This window comes from Ascaphus truei, chromosome 23 (assembly GCF_040206685.1).
Source record: "Ascaphus truei isolate aAscTru1 chromosome 23, aAscTru1.hap1, whole genome shotgun sequence".
NCBI classification, from domain to species: domain Eukaryota; kingdom Metazoa; phylum Chordata; class Amphibia; order Anura; family Ascaphidae; genus Ascaphus; species Ascaphus truei.
The window spans coordinates 3,513,631-3,531,482 of NC_134505.1; the positions used below are offsets into that span (position 1 = coordinate 3,513,631).

At 45.2% G+C, this 17,852-nt stretch overlaps 2 protein-coding genes across 2 annotated transcripts; both read left to right on the forward strand.

Annotated features, from left to right (window-relative positions):
* Nucleotides 1-743: 743 nt before the first annotated feature.
* LOC142472979 (keratin, type I cytoskeletal 19-like) lies at nt 744-6,838 on the forward strand. Its single transcript, XM_075580128.1, has 8 exons — nt 744-1,399; nt 1,756-1,838; nt 2,868-3,024; nt 3,240-3,401; nt 4,287-4,412; nt 4,785-5,005; nt 5,385-5,419; nt 6,030-6,838. Exons 1-8 carry the CDS (start codon nt 797-799, stop codon nt 6,107-6,109), a joined length of 1,467 nt encoding a protein of 488 aa, XP_075436243.1. The 5' UTR covers nt 744-796; the 3' UTR covers nt 6,110-6,838.
* A 5,409-nt stretch (nt 6,839-12,247) lies between these two features.
* Nucleotides 12,248-17,651, forward strand: LOC142473101 (keratin, type I cytoskeletal 19-like). The gene is made up of 7 exons (XM_075580258.1): nt 12,248-12,796; nt 13,531-13,613; nt 14,672-14,828; nt 15,379-15,540; nt 15,623-15,748; nt 16,031-16,251; nt 17,244-17,651. The coding sequence occupies exons 1-7, from the start codon at nt 12,326-12,328 to the stop codon at nt 17,407-17,409; spliced, it is 1,386 nt and encodes a 461-aa protein (XP_075436373.1). The 5' UTR covers nt 12,248-12,325; the 3' UTR covers nt 17,410-17,651.
* Nucleotides 17,652-17,852: the final 201 nt, after the last annotated feature.

The window sequence follows — 17,852 nt, forward strand, 5'->3', positions numbered from 1 at the left end:
AGCATAGGAGGAACTTGATGGACGCACGTCTTTTTTCAACCTCATCTACTATGTAAATATGTAACTATGTAACTATGTAACTATATATAACTTTTTCTAATACCCCTACTGGTTTGAAATTCAATGGTGACATTTTTAATGTAACCCCATGACAATAATGATATGATTATCTATAATATCCACCAATACCTGGACGTGCCCGTTGCACTACTCTCTGCTCACTAAGACAATGGCAAGACAACTGGAAGAAGATGTCCTTCTTCCACAAATACCCCAACATCACCACTGCACCACAAGTATTATGTCTGGCTCATTCTATAAGAAAATCCCCGCCACACACCCGTCCCACCCAAAGTGTGGCCCTCTTCTCAAAAACTGAATAGCTACCACTGAATCTTCTCCTAAATGAACAGTTATGCAATTGCATTCTTGAGAGCTTTATTGCAGGTTTGTTCCATAGTTCCCATCATCTTGACTCCCGACATCAATCTGGTACATTGTCGGGGGTGGAGAGAATGCTGTCTTCTTAAGTCCAGAACTGCAATAAATTTTCCAGTTTGAAACAGTCTTGTGATGTTTTCAAAGGATCTCACAAAATGTTTATGGTAAAAGCCCCATTCAAGGTGTATCAACCGCAGCTCGACAAGGAGTTAGACGCCTATGAAATCACCGTCGTAGATCTCTACTTTCTTATAAAAAGGGGAACCCATGCAGGGAAGATATATTATTTACTGAAGCTTCTTCACCAAGTCAACTGCAACTTATCTTTCAATCTGCACCCTGCTTATCTGTCACCATGAGCCACAGCATTCAGCAGACTCACTCTTCCACTGGATCTTTCAAGGGAAGCTGTTACATTGGTGGTCATTCCCTGAAGATCTCCAGTCACGTCCCTTTAATTCATCATGGAGGTTCCCACAAGGTTCACCAGGGAAGTTCCCATGTTTCCCTCCATGGAGGCTCCCATAAAGTCCAACACGGAGGCTCCCACATGTCCCATCATGGAGGATCCCATACCTCCCATCATGGAGGTCACTACAGAGCTCCCAGTGTCCATGGAGGATCAGGAGGGAAAGGAATCTCCATCTCCAACCACTCTTCTTTCGGTCATGGATGTGGTGTTGGAAGTGTACATGGAGGTTATGGTCATGGAAGCCACTTTAGTAGCGTTGGGGGCCACAGTGGTTGGAAGAAGGATGGCCTGCTAGATATCAATGAGAAGGAAACCATGCAGCTTCTGAACGGCCGACTTTCTTCCTATCTGGGGAAGGTGCGCTCACTGGAGCAGGAAAATACCCAGCTGGAGAAGAATATCCGAGAGTGGTACGACAGAAATCAGCCCAACGCAGTGCCTGACTACAACAACTACTTCAGGACCATTCAGGAGCTCCAGGGCCAGGTAAGAGAAAAGTAGCAAAACCAGGAGGCATATAAACATACCCAACTTCACCGATACCGTAAGATAATGTGGTAGATTATGGCTCCTTTTCAATATGCTGTGAAGCTGACTCCCCCTTTGCTGGGGAAGATTTAAGCCCTTTTCAAATGAAGGGAACCAAACTCTTTACCAACCAAAGACGGATTAACAGCCTTTTCAATAAGAGTCTATATATCATTCTCATGGCATTAGGAAATGTATTAAGAATTGTATTCAACTTTCAATGCTCCGTGTTTTCTTCAATAGTTTGATTGCCCGGCCTTAGTAGACTTGTCTTCTCAGGGCGGTGTTTCACAGTCAGGTCCTTTTTTTTGCAGATCTCCTCGGCCACTGTGGAGAACGCCAGGATTGTTCTGCAGATAGACAATGCCCGACTGGCTATAGATGACTTCAGAAACAAGTAAGTGGTTGGGAAGAGTAAAAAAAAAAAAAAGAAAAGAAAGGATAATGATTGGAGGAAGGCAAAAAGGACGAAGTTAGGAAGACTGAAGACTGAATGGAAAGAGATTGATTATGAGAATGCTGATGTTATGGGTGTGTTGGTGGGTTTATTGATATGGAGGAAACAGTTGATTGTGGTTTTGGCCGGTCTTTTCCCCGTCAGTAGAGCTGGCCCTGAGTCGAGAGGCTCAAATGAGGAGTAATGTACAAGAGGAGGATGATGGGTGTGTATAAAAAGGAGAAGATTTTTTAAAGCAGAGAGGGAGCGGCTCAGTGAGTAAAGACACTGACTTTCACCGAGTTTGGAGCAGGGGAGCCTTGGGCAAGTCACTTTATCTCCCTGTGCCTCAGGCACCAAAAACATAGATTGTAAGCTCCCCGGAGCAGCTCTATAAAAGAACATGCTATTATTATTAAAGAAGGAGGAGAATGCAGAGTCCATTTCAACCACAGAAAAACAGGATCTTTCCATACAAATTGTACTTAATATTTCTTAACCAAAGTTCTCACCTTTTTTTGGGGGGGGGGGGTGTAGGGGGGAACATTAGGTACGGTGTCGAAAAATATCTCCACGTTTTCAATATACTCTGAGCCTTTAAACATGGTATCTAAAGCCCTTTACTGAAAAGGATTGTAATTCCCCAAGCTCAGTACAAATACTTTCCAATCCTACTACGTACAGGTTATAATGAATCCAAGATTAACCGGTAGCCCCTTGCGTATTTTGCTTGGTGGTCTCTCTCCCGGTTGCCCAATTTTTTATCAGAAAGAGATGAACGCAGGAGCCTCACATAAAGTATATTAGATTTGGTTGAACAGTCCTCATTACCTTTTCATGTCTCCCAGGAAATGAGATGGAGCTTAGGTGGGATTTAATAAATCCATCCAGTATATGCACACACACACACACAAGTTTACCTTCAGTAGCCTACAGATATGCTAAGTCTAATCCGACTAATGTATGTATGCTTCTTCCTGTCTCCCCAAGGTATGAGATGGAGCTCAGCCTGAGGAACAATGTTGAGGCCGATGTGAACGGTCTGCGCAGGGTCCTGGAAGGGCTGAACATGGAGAGACGTGACCTGGAGATGCAGGTCCAAAACCTCCAGGAAGAGCTGCAGCAAATGAGGAGGAACCATGAGGAGGTAACGTACGGGTCCTATCCTCCTTTATCGAGATGGGTGGCAGGTACAACATGATCGTGTCCAGGAGAGCTTGCAGATTTCAAAGTGAAGAAGTAGAAGTAATTTGATGCACGGGCAAATTATTGTCATCATGTCATGAGGGTTGAAGCACCAGATCATGACCTCATACTGTACCATGCACCCATATTACTCTCTCCGTTTCTGTCTTCCCACAGGAAGTGGACAGCCTGCGCACTCAGCTGGGCGCCAGAGTCGATGTGGAAGTGGACGCTGCTCCATCCGCCGATATGAATAGAGCCTTGTCCGAGATCCGAGAGCAATATGAAAGCCTGATGGAGAGGAACATGAGGGAGGCCGAGAACATGTTCCAACAAAGGGTAACTTTATTTCAGTCTATTTCTTTATTTTTACAGAGCACTACACTCTGTGTACTTATCTACAGTATGAAGATTACAACAATCCTGTTGGTGACCATGTGAGAACACAGAGAAGCCAAAGCCCGTATTTATTGTGTCTTCAAATGTCTGACTTTCTTCAGCCCATATCATCCTTTCTCGTGCCCTTGTTCATTAATTAACCAGACTGACTCTACACCAGGGGTGGCCAACTCCAGTCCTCAAGGGCCACCAGCAGGTCAGGTTTTAAGGCTATCCCTGCTTCAGCACAGGTGGCTCAGTCAGTGACTGACCCACCTGTGCTGAAGCAAGGATGTCCTTAAAACCTGACCCATTTAGTGGCCCTTGAGGACTGGAGTTGGCCACCCCTGGTCTACACTGGCAATGTCTTCTAGTGTCCCAACTCTGTGCCCTTGCGTATGGACTTCCTGAACACCTGGCAGCATCTGTTGCGGATACTGATATTGTACATTTGGCTGTAACTACTATACAGATGTAGCGCCCGAAGAATACTTAAATCCTTGGGGGACTTTTGTTCCTCAGCTTCAACACAATGACGCATCTAGACTGGAGGTTCCCAACTCCTTCCAAGGATCACTAACAGTGCAGGTTTGATGGACACCCCGGTTCGAGCACAAGTGGTTCAGTCAAAATGATTGGACCGTCTATGCTCATGAGAGGATAGCCGTAAAACCTGCACTGGTAGTCTAGAGGACTGGGGTTGGAAAGCTCGAACCTAGTCGATCATTTCTAACACAGTGAAGGGAAAGGTTAAACATATTGCAGGTATCTATTTTCCCTTTTCCTGAGGTCACTTTGATGACACAAGGTCCTCTCTCCGTTTTTTTTGTTTCTCCCTCCTTGCAGAGCGAGGAACTGAACCGGCAGGTGGCGTCCGGTTCTGAACAGCTGGAGTCAGTCGAAAGTGAGATCATTGAGTTGAGGCGCTGTGTGCAGAGCCTGGAGATTGAGCTGCAGAGGGAACTGAGCATGGTATGTCTTATCACTACTACCTGTTTACTTCTGGTTGCAGATTCAATACACCCCCCACCCCCTTGCATGACCACAAAGTGATTGAAAGGAGGGAATACTGAGCAGACTCATAGAAGTCACGTTGTACACAACGCGGTGGTCAGAACACAGAGTGGAACATAAGTCAACCAAGACTTACAAGTTGTAAGCCAAAATAATATTACATTATGGACAAGAGCATAGTCAATGTTTCAGTTCCCTGGAGGAACATAATCAGGGTATCAAAGGAACAAGCGAGAATTGTGTCATGCCAAGATCTGGATTTGTCCCCACCAGTGGTGGTGGTTAGACCAATGCGAATTGCTTAAGCCACCTTCTTTTCTCCCGTTACAGAAATCCGCCCTGGAATTCACCTTGGCAGAGACAGAGGCCAGTTATAGCTCCCAGCTCGGCCAGTTACAGGGCTTGATCAACAGTGTGGAAGAGCAGCTGGGCCAGATCCGATCTGACCTGGAACGCCAGAACCAGGAGTACAAGATTCTGATGGACCAGAAGACCCACCTGGAGATGGAGATCGCCACCTACAAGCGTCTGCTGGAAGGACATGACATCCAGTATGTATTCAACCATTCCACCTACATTTTCAAGGAGAGGTAGAAACAGTATCCACAGATTTGTGGACCTCTTCAAGCGTGTTGCAGAAAGCGGATTCTGTAACAGATCATCGGTAAGACCACATCTGGAGTATTGGGACCAGGAGATTGGCACACTGCACACGAAAAATAATTTTTAAATACCCCAATGTTGTCAATTTGGAAAAAGAACATCTTGTAACGAATGCATGGAATGGTCTTCTACTGAAGGTGGCCACATATAGTAAGGCATAGGGTAGACAAGTGATCAAATGCTGTATGGTAAGAAGGGGGAAAGAATAGTTGGGATGAAGAAAGTGAACCTCTGTGTTCCTAAACCTGCTTTTTTTTCCCCTTCCAGTTCTGCAGACCGCCATTTCTCTGGATGCAAAGACGGTACGTGCAAATAAAACCTAGGGCTCATATATGGGTCCAAGGGCTGTTGTAGTTACTGTATTATTAGCCCCCGTGGGTAGGCCAGGTCTACTTTTTGCTAACATAATACAGCTCAACCCTGTTATAGCGCGATCCGTTACAACGCGAATCCGCTTATAACGCGATTCACGCGTGGCTACCAATTTATCGTATGTACAAATACTTTACAACACGGTTATTGGTATCTTAAATACTTTATTGTACAATGCACACAATGGTACATTATTTCTAACGCGATCCGCTTATAGCGCGATGTGATTCTTTGGACCCCAAGCACCGCGTTATAAGGGGGTTGAGCTGTATAAGAAATAAAGGAGAATGTTTGCAGATCTCTGTTAATGCTCTTTAGCAGATACTTGCGTGAACATAGTAATGCAGATTATATTACATGCTTGAAGCATTTATAGCCTGGAATGGTTATTGTATGTATTTTTGCTTTCATGTGTATAAGCATCGGTTGCAGAACGACAACACAAGTTTACCACAGACACTAATAAAATGGGGTCAAGCTCACGGGTTTCACAGCTGTGCCAACGCTTAATATGTAGCCCACAATATCTTCCCTATCCAGGATCTCAACACATCGGGAAGGTTCATCACACCACAGAACACGTCGTCCACCAAACCACCAAACACCAAACCAAGTGTTAGAAGCGTACCGACCTTGGTAAAGAAAAGTGCCGAACAAATCAGCAGGCCCGTTCTTCACTCGATTCACTAGAATGATCCTTGGTTTACCTTTCTCTGCGATATGTTTGCCATACCCCCAGCAACCCTTTTCCGAATCTCTCTGCTTCTTCTTTGCAAAAGCTTTAAAGGTGTAGGCTGTATGGGAAGCAATGGTTGTGTGAAGGTGTATTCACTTTGAGCTCGCCCTCAAGTCTTTCGTTGTGTAGGCTTCTGCACAGTTATGGGTCATATTTACTGAGAGGTGCCAAGCCACAAGACACCTTCTGGCCAGAAGACACCGCATGACACATTCACCTCAATGGACTTGGAAGGTCTGTGGTGAAAGAGCACCATTTAATAAATATGGTCGTAAAAATCAGTCTTTATTTTCAGAAGCTTAATTTGGGATTTTCTATCGGCAGCAAAGATACAGCCGGACCACCAAAGGTCAACAGTGACCTTGTAACCCACACAAAGGGGAATGTTATCTAATATCTGAATGTTACAAAAGTTTCAGTGTTACCCACCATCACTGGGTAATAATAGTCTGAATAATCATCGTATCGTATGCCATGCCAATTTCATGTCGTTCTGTCTACTGCAGATACTTTGTGTGTTCAATAATTGTTCTTTCCCATTGTGCCGACTGCTACGTGTTTATACTACACAGTACTTTGCCGCCTATCATATCATTAAAAAGAATCCTCATTATCTCTTTTTGTCTCTGTTTGATGAATTCGTGATTGGTACACCCGGGTTCTGTGCATCACGGAAAAGAAACATTTGCTCTGGTAGTCGCGGTTGGGGTCAACTGTAAGAAACCTCATTCAAAACCATTCTACCTCCAATCAAGAAGGTTAGAAGCAGGAAGAGGACCGTGTGATGGATACAGGCTCGACGTAATGCTCCAAAATAGATATGTTGTTGATGGGGTGAGCTACAGCATCCCCAAAGTATGTAAACCTTCATGCTGCTCCAGAGAGTTTGCTATCTACAATCACACCGGGCCTCAAACTGGGGGTTTCTTTGGCAGCGGTTTCACAGCTCTTTAGTAAATAACCTTCTTGAACATCATCCAACGGTGTGTTCCTTTAGTACATACGTACGGATATAGCCAGCTTTATCTTACTGGCTAATAATGCACGATATTGAGTCACCTCGCAGAATATCACAGAGTTTCCCAATGGTTTAATGGCAGTCATAACACAGAATATCCCGACTCTTGCCTTCTGCTCAAGGATGTCTTCTCTCTACCCCCTTTTGTATCCAAAGCCCTCTCCTGCCTTCAACCCTTCTCACTGACTGCCCGGCACCTCTGGAACGCCCTTCCCCTCAACACCCGACTAGCACCCTCTCTATCCACCTTAAAACACACCTGCTTAACGAAGCATATGAGTAGCACCGTGGCTGATACTATACACCTGATACATAAACCTCGGGCCTCTGCAGATGCACTTTCCAGCACGCCCTCCTACTGTCTCTGCACGTTCTTCCTACCAACCAATTCAATTGTAAGCTCTTCGGAGCAGGGACTCCTCTTCCTAAACGTTACCTTTATGTCTGACGCGCTTCTCCCCTTTATGTGTTATTTATATTATTTATTAGTTATATGATTGTCACGTATATTACTGCTGTGAAGCGCTACTGCACCGACACACTTTATTCGAGCAAATACCCGGTATGTACCTGGCAGATACCTGGAATGCGCCGCTCCTCACCTCTGACAAGCCCCGTTGCATTTGCCTTCCCAGCCTGGGTTCATGCCTGGCTGATGGGCGGCTGATCTGTTAAATGATAATGATTAGGATTTAATAGGCTGCAATGCTTCGCGTGTCTACCAGATGGCATAAATTCATGAATTGTAATGCAGTATATATATATATACTGTGCAGTATTGCAGCCAGCGGGAATAAAATGCTTCAATCCCTGCTTGGAAAATACCTCAATGCACTCGGGCAGAAAACAGTCACAAACCTCAATACACCCGGGTATACCCGAATTCGTGGGACTAGCCGAGCTCGAATAAAGTGTGTCGCCAGTGTATGTACATTAATGGCGCTATATAAATAAAGACATACATACATACATACATACATACATACATACATACAATATCCCACTAGAAAACAAAGGTGTCACAACGCTCAATGTACATTAATGGCGCTATATAAATAAAGACATACATACATATATACATACATACATACAATATCCCACTAGAAAACAAAGGTGTCACAACGCTCAATGTACATTAATGGCGCTATATAAATAAAGACATACATACATATATACATACATACATACATACAATATCCCACTAGAAAACAAAGAAGGTGTCACAACGCTCAATGTACATTAATGGCGCTATATAAATAAAGACATACATACATATATACATACATACATACATACAATATCCCACTAGAAAACAAAGAAGGTGTCACAACGCTCAATGTACATTAATGGCGCTATATAAATAAAGACATACATACAATATCCCACTAGAAAGCGTCGGATATTAAAATAACCCTGGCACCATCTGTATGTCACTCGTACACTCTTTGTCTGCCAGGGAAATGGCAACATACAGATGTACTGTAGTAAGTGTTGACGCTGCGGGGATCGCACATAGTAGCCTGGACCACCCCCTCGCCCCAGCTCCCTGGCGGCAGACACTGTACCCAATGACGATAACGTCTGCTTGTTCGTCCGCAGCACCGGGGACAGCAAATCTGCCCACCTCTGTGTCTGTGTGAGCTTTGTATCATCTACCAAAACCCCTTCTTTCCTTTCACATAGTCGCCAGCACACGAAGGATCCAGTTAACATCCGGCACACTCCAGGGTTCTCTTTTTTTTACTGGGGCTCTTGGCAGCTTCCATCACACGCTACAACAAACACACCGTGTAATCTTGGAGAGAAGCTTATAAAATTAGGAGGGCTAGTGGTAACAGCTGAGGAAGCTCATAAAAAAATACCAAATTGGTGCTAGCACACGGCTTTCATAAAAACAATTCCACTTCGCTTAAACGAAACAATCTTGCCCAAAAGTTTATTGGGCTCGTGAAGGAGCGTAGATGTCTGGTTAACCCACTTGTGGCTGGAGAACTTTAAATTCTGTACAGAAGAGGTAGAGAGAAGATAAAGCGATCAAGTAGGGACTACGGTTTGATAGTAAGAAGGGAAACTACAGTATGTGGGCAAATGTGTCTAATAATAATAATAATAGCATGTTCTTGTATCGCGCTGCTAGTTTTACGTAGCGCGTTACAGAGACATTTTACAGGCACAGGTCCCTGCCCCGTGGAGCTTACAATCTATGTTTTTTGATGCCGGAGGCACAGGGAGATAGAGTGACTTGCCCAAGGTCACAGGGAACCGGGAATTGAACCAGATTCCCCTGCTCCAAACTCAGTGCCAGTCAGTGTCTTTACTCACTGAGCCGCTCCCTCCCCTGCTCCAAACTCAGTGCCAGTCAGTGTCTTTACTCACTGAGCCGCTCCCTCTCCTGCTCCAAACTCAGTGCCAGTCAGTGTCTTTACTCACTGAGCCGCTCCTTCTCCTGCTTCAGACTCAGTGCCAGTCAGTGTCTTTACTCACTGAGCCGCTCCCTCTCCTGCTTCACACTCAGTGCCAGTCAGTGTCTTTACTCACTGAGCTGCTCCTACTCCTGCTTCACACTCAGTGCCAGTCAGTGTCTTTACTCACTGAGCCGCTCCTTCTCCTGCTTCACACTCACTGCCAGTCAGTGTCTTTACTCACTGAGCCACTCCTTCTCCTGCTTCACACTCGGTGCCAGTCAGTGTCTTTACTCACTGAGCCGCTCCTTCTCCTGCTTCACACTCAGTGCCAGTCAGTGTCTTTACTCACTGAGCCGCTCCTTCTCCTGCTTCACACTCAGTGCCAGTCGGTGTCTTTACTCACTGAGCCGCTCCCTCTCCTGCTTCACACTCAGTGCCAGTCAGTGTCTTTACTCGCTGAGCCACTCCATCTCCTACTTCACACTCAGTGCCAGTCAGTGTCTTTACTCACTGAGCCGCTCCTTCTCCTGCTTCACACTCAGTGCCAGTCAGTGTCTTTACTCACTGAGCCGCTCCCTCTCCTGCTCCAAACTCAGTGCCAGTCAGTGTCTTTACTCACTGAGCCGCTCCCTCTCCTGCTTCACACTCAGTGCCAGTCAGTGTCTTTACTCACTGAGCCGCTCCCTCTCCTGCTTCACGCTCAGTGCCAGTCAGTGTCTTTACTCACTGAGACGCTCCTTCTCCTGCTTCACACTCAGTGCCAGTCAGTGTCTTTACTCACTGAGCCGCTCCTTCGCCTGCTTCACACTCAGTGCCAGTCAGTGTCTTTACTCACTGAGCCGCTCCTTCTCCTGCTTCACACTCAGTGCCAGTCAGTGTCTTTACTCACTGAGCCGCTCCTTCTCCTGCTTCCCACTCAGTGCCAGTCAGTGTCTTTACTCACTGAGCCGCTCCCTCTCCTGCTTCACACTCAGTGCCAGTCAGTGTCTTTACTCACTGAGCCGCTCCCTCTCCTGCTTCACACTCAGTGCCAGTCAGTGTCTTTACTCACTGAGCCGCTCCCTCTCCTGCTTCACACCCAGTGCCAGTCAGTGTCTTTACTCACTGAGCCACTCCTTCTCCTGCTTCACACTCAGTGCCAGTCAGTGTCTTTACTCACTGATCCGCTCCTTCTCTTGCTTCAGACCCAGTGCCAGTCAGTGTCTTTACTCACTGAGCCGCTCCTTCTCCTGCTTCACACTCAGTGCCAGTCAGTGTCTTTACTCACTGAGCCGCTCCTTCTCCTGCTTCACACTCATTGCCAGTCTGTGTCTTTACTCACTGAGCCGCTCCTTCTCCTGCTTCACACTCACTGCCAGTCAGTGTCTTTACTCACTGAGCCGCTCCCTCTCCTGCTTCACACTCACTGCCAGTCAGTGTCTTTACTCACTGATCCGCTCCTTCTCCTGCTTCACACTCAGTGCCAGTCAGTGTCTTTACTCACTGAGCCGCTCCTTCTCCTGCTTCACACTCAGTGCTAGTCAGTGTCTTTACTCACTGAGCCGCTCCTTCTCTGCCATAACTTGTACAGTATACACAATATTATGTATACTGTATTCATGCATTTGATATCCAGAGGTATAGATCTGACCAAAGCTATTTGACATATTTGGATGTCAACAATTTTTTGACGAACTCTCCAACTGGTGGCCCTCAAGCTTCATTGATGGGGCCCTCTGGCTCTCTGCTCCTGATAATTTCATTGATTAGGCAGCTCAGTGCAATTTTCCACAATTAAACTCCCTTGTAAGGTCAGGTAATGTACAGATAGATGGTACCGATGCTATACAAGCCAGCAAAATGTTGAAATATAAGTCTTTAATTGTATCTACAATTACATTACACGGAGAATGTGACCATATCGACTCCTCAATATTTTCTTGTATTCTTGTCCCCTTTACAGAACTTGTTGAAGAGCCAGCCCTGATATCGTAACGTTATATAAATTTTCCATAGCCTGAAATATGAAGTCTTCCAAAGTAATATATCACAGTATATATACATCACATATTACATATTGTTTTTCATTCTCGTTTTCAAGCATATGACCCCCGGGTACGATACAGAGACATGGCCGGTAACGACTTTACATCTCCTGTCCATTCATTGAAACAAAGATGACGATACACGTTATTAGAACCTGGCCTTTCCCTCCCCCCCCCCCCACAGATTTCTAGTCTTTAGACAAGAAACCCGAGCTTGGGGAGGCTATGTAGCAAGAATCTGTGATGCGTGACATTTTAGGAGAAGATAATGATGGGTAGCATCCCCGGTCTAATTATATCAAACACCACCTCGTTGGTATGAAATGCTGTTTGTGTGTAAATTTTATGAAGATAATGTTCTGCAAAATGTTATTTCTTGGTAGGGTGTGCCTTCCAACAGTTTTATAGGAGAAGGAACATAGTAGCCAAGGAAACACGAATGGGAACCTGAAATGATGAGTTTTATGGGCAAAGATATTTCGATATTTACTACGTAAACTTGAGAGTGCATGTTCTCTTGTTCCCATGGGAAACTTGCCCCTGAACCGGCAACACCCAATGTGGTGGGTATAAAAAGGAGATCAGCCGAGGCTCAAGGATCGAGAGAGACGTTTGCTTTCCCCCTCGATTCGTTTGTTGTGTTTGCCGTCATCATGAGTACCAAGCAAAGTTACAGATCTTCATCTGGATCCCTGAAAGGGTTGGGAGGTGGCAGTTCTGGTGGCACCCGCGTTTCTCATGTACGCTCAAGTGGGTCATGCAGGGCACCCAGCTTCCACGGTGGCCTGGGAGGCCGAGGCGTGAGCACCTCCTATGGGTACGGAGGCCTGGGAAGTGCATATTCCGGAGGAAACTTTAGCTCGGGGTCGGGTTTTGGTTATGGCGGTGGCAACGCCGGTATGTTCGCTGGCGTTCCAAATGAAGGCCTGCTCAATGTCAACGGGAAGGAGACCATGCAGCTTCTGAATGACCGACTGGCGTCCTATCTGACTAAAGTCCACTCTCTGGAGCAGGAGAACACGCAGCTGGAGAAGAAGATCCGAGAGTGGTATGACCACCAGGTCCCATACACCTCACCTGATTTCCTCCCCTTCTTTCGGAGCATTGAAGAGCTTCAGAATAAGGTATTTTGGTATACATAGCACTTCCTTCCTCTGAAGCAGTGGGGTTGATACTTGATTACATGGTCATAAGAGACTATCTGCACTTCGCCAATGTGCTCTTCACATTTGGCATTGTATATGGTGTTGCAATACAGTTTGACAATGCTAGTCAAGAAACACCACTAATGGTACAGTGGCAATATCATGTCATAAAAACGGGGTTCCTACGATTGCCTTACTCTGTCAGGGTTAACATATTAATTAAATAACAGTAGGGCTGGGGTGGCCAACTCCAGTCCTAAAAGGCAAACAGTAGGTCAAGTTTGAAGGACATCCCTGCTTCAGCACAGGTGGGTCAATCAGTGGCTCAGTCAAAATGACTGAGCCACCTGTGCTGAAGCAGGGATATCCCTACAAACCAGCCTCTTGGTGGCTCCTGAAGACTGCGTTGGGCCATCCCTGCAGTAGGGTATCATAAGTACTGTCCAGATAAAGGCTGATGTCATATCTGGATAGCCTGGGGTTTTTTGGGGGAACACTTCTTTTGGGATACGTTCCTCAAGCTGCTCCCTCTTTCTAACTGAACCTTAGGAATGTCCTCCCAGAGGGAATTTGCTCTCTTAAGTTCTTAACACCACAAGTCTTTTCCATCAACCCCGGTCTCAAATGATAACGATGTTCTTCTGTTCTACAACCGGCTGGAAACCCAGCTTGACCTCTGCGGACAATCTCACCCTGTTCTTCTGTTTCCCCAGATCCTTCAAGCTAGCGTGGGCAACGCTAACATCCTCCTGCAGATCGATAACGCCAGACTGGCAGCTGATGATTTCAGAACCAAGTAGGTTTAGCTGTATTGTTGATTTATCAAATGTGTTACCAGGAAGTAATACAGTGAGAGTTACCTCTCGTTTTCAGGTATGACCTGGGCACAGAGTTAAGATGACAAATAATACATGGTTACAAATACAGTTACATAATTGAACAGGGTTATACATTATATACAAGACATCGCATGCACAGTTAGAGATAATATATATTATAGGCGTATGTAACAGTTACAGATAATATATGTTATAGGCGTATGTAACAGTTACAGATAATATATGTTATAGGCGTGTGTAACAGTTACAGGTAATATATGTTATAGGCGTGTGTAACAGTTACAGATAATATATGTTATAGGCGTGTGTAACAGTTACAGATAATATATATTATAGGCGTGTGTAACAGTTACAGATAATATATATTATAGGCGTATGTAACAGTTACAGATAATATATATTATGGGCGTGTGTAACAGTTACAGACCAGATTAAAATGTGAGACAGCTTTAGTTATGAAAGAACTTAGCCTGGTGGCGGCTGTGAGAGTCTCCGGCAGACTGTTCCAGTTTGAAAGAACGTAGACTGGTGTCTTCCCTTGAGGTTAATACTAGAATCATGCTCTTGCACCATATGATATATTCACACTGTAAAATAATATACTTTTGGGTTTATATATAGCCTTTGATGTTGTCCTTCTGCTTGGTACTGTCTCTCCTGTAGTATCTTTCAATTATTTTACTTGTCTATCACGTGGCCCAGATGTAGCAAAAGGTTATTTCGCCCCGGAAGTCCGCGATTTCGCGTTTACCGCCGTCGCTAGTTTTACCGGATGATTTGCATTATTGGGCAATTTATAAGACGATTTGCTGGCCTCAGATAATGGAGGCAACAACGTCTGCTACATCTGTACATTGATTTCCCTGTCTTATACTTTAATGCTTATGATGATATGGTTTACACTAGGAGAATTTGACATTCTTTGAATTACCTCGTTGAACTGGTAAACCCTGTAGGGTGGTCCCCCCTCCCCACTACTAATACATTACAATGGCATTGGGTCACATTCTCGCAGGTTTGAAAACGAAGCTACCATCCGCATGGGCGTGGAGGCGGACATCAACGGGCTGCGCCGTGTGCTGGATGAACTGACGCTGACCAAGAACGACCTGGACCTACAGCTGCAGTCTCTGAACGATGAGCTAGCCTACCTGAAGAAGAACCACGAAGAGGTAACATAGTCAGGGCAGCAGTGCTGGGGAAGAGGGTAATTGATAACTTTTATGGTAGGGGTCCCATGGGTTCCTCCACGATTGTCCTTTTTGAGACAAAGTCTCTTTAATTACTCATATTAATAATAATTTAGGAGCTTTTCATAGATCTAGGAAATTTCCACTTCAAATATTTCATGCCCTTGTCTAAATATTTTTTTGCTGAAATAGATAATAAATAACTTCATGGCTAACCTATAATAAAGATATTGTAATGTAATATTTAACAAACAAAAAAACCTGGAGATAAAGTGCTGGTGGAAGGAAGGATTGGATCTGAATCAACTAACAGATGTAATAAGACTTACTGTCAACAAGTATGAACAAGCAAATGTCAGCGGCGCTGAGGACAGTGTCTACCCTCGTCAGGCGGAAGCAGTAATGTGCCCAGCGTGTTTCGCTACATCTGTACTCAAAGACTCATTAATCCTCATTGTCCGAAACTATTGTTCATTTCTGTTGATGCTAACTTGCATTGTCACGCCCAACCCCTTCCCCTCTGTCTGTTCAGGAGGTGAACAGTCTGCGCTCCCAGCTGGGCGCCAGGGTCAACGTGGAAGTCGACGCCGCTCCGGCGGTGGATCTCAATAAGGTGTTGACTGAGATAAGGGATCAGTATGAGACCATGGTGGAGAAGAACAGGAAGGAGGCGGAGACCTGGTTCCTCAACAAGGTAAGGAGAAGGACAAGTTGCTGGAAGGGGCGATCGCTGCTGACCGTGAGTTGGGCGTGAAGGCTTTGTGACTCCTTTGCAGAGTGAAGATCTGAACCAGCAGGTGACCAGCAGTTCTCAGCAGCTCCAGACCATCCACACCGAGGTCATCGACCTAAGACATACCACGCAGAACCTGGAGATTGATCTGCAGACCCAAAACAGCATGGTACTGACTCAAAAGTTATCCAGTTCAACTCCACCAAGTATACTGCAGGGTTTATACAGTATATCAGAACCTTAAAATAGCATTATATTTGACCCCGAGGCCCCTATACCATATAATGTGAAACGGTGTCCTTGTCATTAATGTGTTTAACTCATTCATTTAACTAGGGGTCTCAAGTGGCTCGTTTGCCCCCCCCCACCCCCAATATTTCCCAATGTGTTTGCTAGTCCACAACTTTCCTATTTTCTTTCTTCACGTGTGGTGCCTGCCTTTCTTACGTAGAAATCGGCCTTGGAGAGCACCTTGGCAGAGACAGAAGCCCGGTACGGTTCCCAGCTCGGCCAGCTCCAGGAGTTGATCAACAACGTGGAGAGTCAGCTGTCCGAGCTCCGGTCCGACCTGGAGCGCCAGAACTACGAGTACAGGGTTCTCATGGACGTGAAGACACGCCTGGAGCTGGAGATCGCTACTTACAGACGCCTGCTGGACGGAGAGGACATTAAGTAAGTAGACACCCTTGGCCAGTGAGAAAGCTGAATTCTATTATATTATAAGACCTTCTATATGTATGTATGTCTTTATTTATATAGCGCCATTAATGTACATAGCGCATCACAGCAGTAATACACGTGACATAATCATATAAATAACAAATAATACAAATAACACATAATGGGAAGAAGCGCTTCAGACATAAAAGTAACATTTAGGAAAAGGAGTCCCTGCCCCGAAGAGCTTACAATCTAATTGGTAGGTAGGAAGAACGTACAGAGACAATAGGAGGGTGTTCTGGTAAGTGTGTCGGCCAAGGTGTATGTATGAGGTGTAAAGTATCAGCCACGGAGCTACTCATACGCTTCGTAAAGCAGGTGAGTTTTAAGTTGGGTCTTAAAGGTGGATAGAGAGGGTGCTAGTCGGGTATTGAAGGGGAAGGGCATTCCAGAGGTGCGGGGCAGTCAGTGAGAAAGGATTAAGGCGGGAGAGGGCTTTAGATACAAAGGGGGTAGAGAGAAGACATCCTTGAGCAGAACGCAAGACCCGGGATGGTGTATGTTAGCAGCTGCCCGAAGCACAGTTCTGGAACACGACCTGCAGAGTTTTTAAGGCTGTGCTGAATCAATCAACCCCATTGTCAGAAACAATCCTAGTAGAATGCCTCATTCATTCACGTCTCGTGGAGAAACTCAACGGACATTGTCCTCAGAAACACAAACATGGTGCCATTTATCTTAAACCGTGGATCCATTTGATGGCACCTGCATCTTACTTGATAAAAGGGCATTTTAGCCCACATGAGTCCTGTAAGTCAAAATGGGTCAGGTCTTTCAGTGCACCCGCTCTACATTAAGTAACCTGGGTACATTGTATGTTCCTTCGACCCGTTCAGCTAATGATTCCAGCCGTGTATCGATTTCGACTTCATCTTTGTACTCAGGGTCGCCGTGTCGGTTTTGGTTCCTTTTTCTAACCATAAGAACGTGGTTTTTCCTTGCAGTCGCGGGTCATGGTACACCAGGGACGGCAGAGACCTGAGTTCGGGCAGCTTGAGTCAATCCGGCAGCGGGAGTTATTCCGGCAGCTTGAGTCATTCCGGCACCGGCAAAGCCAAGACCACGGTGGAGGACGTCAAAGAAGGTTATGGCCAGACCAAGCGGGAATAGAACCAGCACTCTTTCCAGGGGACGAACAACATCTGCTCCGCGGGGTCTTAAAGCAGCAGTACTAGGGTAGAATAAGATAACGTTTCAGCCTGGGCATGACACTAGTTCATTCCAGTGGCATTGTGTTTCTAAAGCATGTGATTGAGTGCACGCAAAGCCTACATTTCGGCAGATATTCAGAGGCCAGGGATGAGCATACATGCAGATGACCCTTTTATATTCAGGCGTCAAGAACGCGTCATTGGTACATATATATATATATATATATATATATATATATATATATATATATATATATATATATATACATATATATATATACATATATATATATATATATATACACATATATATATATATACATATATATATATATATATAGATATATATATACACACACCGATAAACACAAGTCAGTAAAGAGTCAAAGTAAGTGAGGGTGG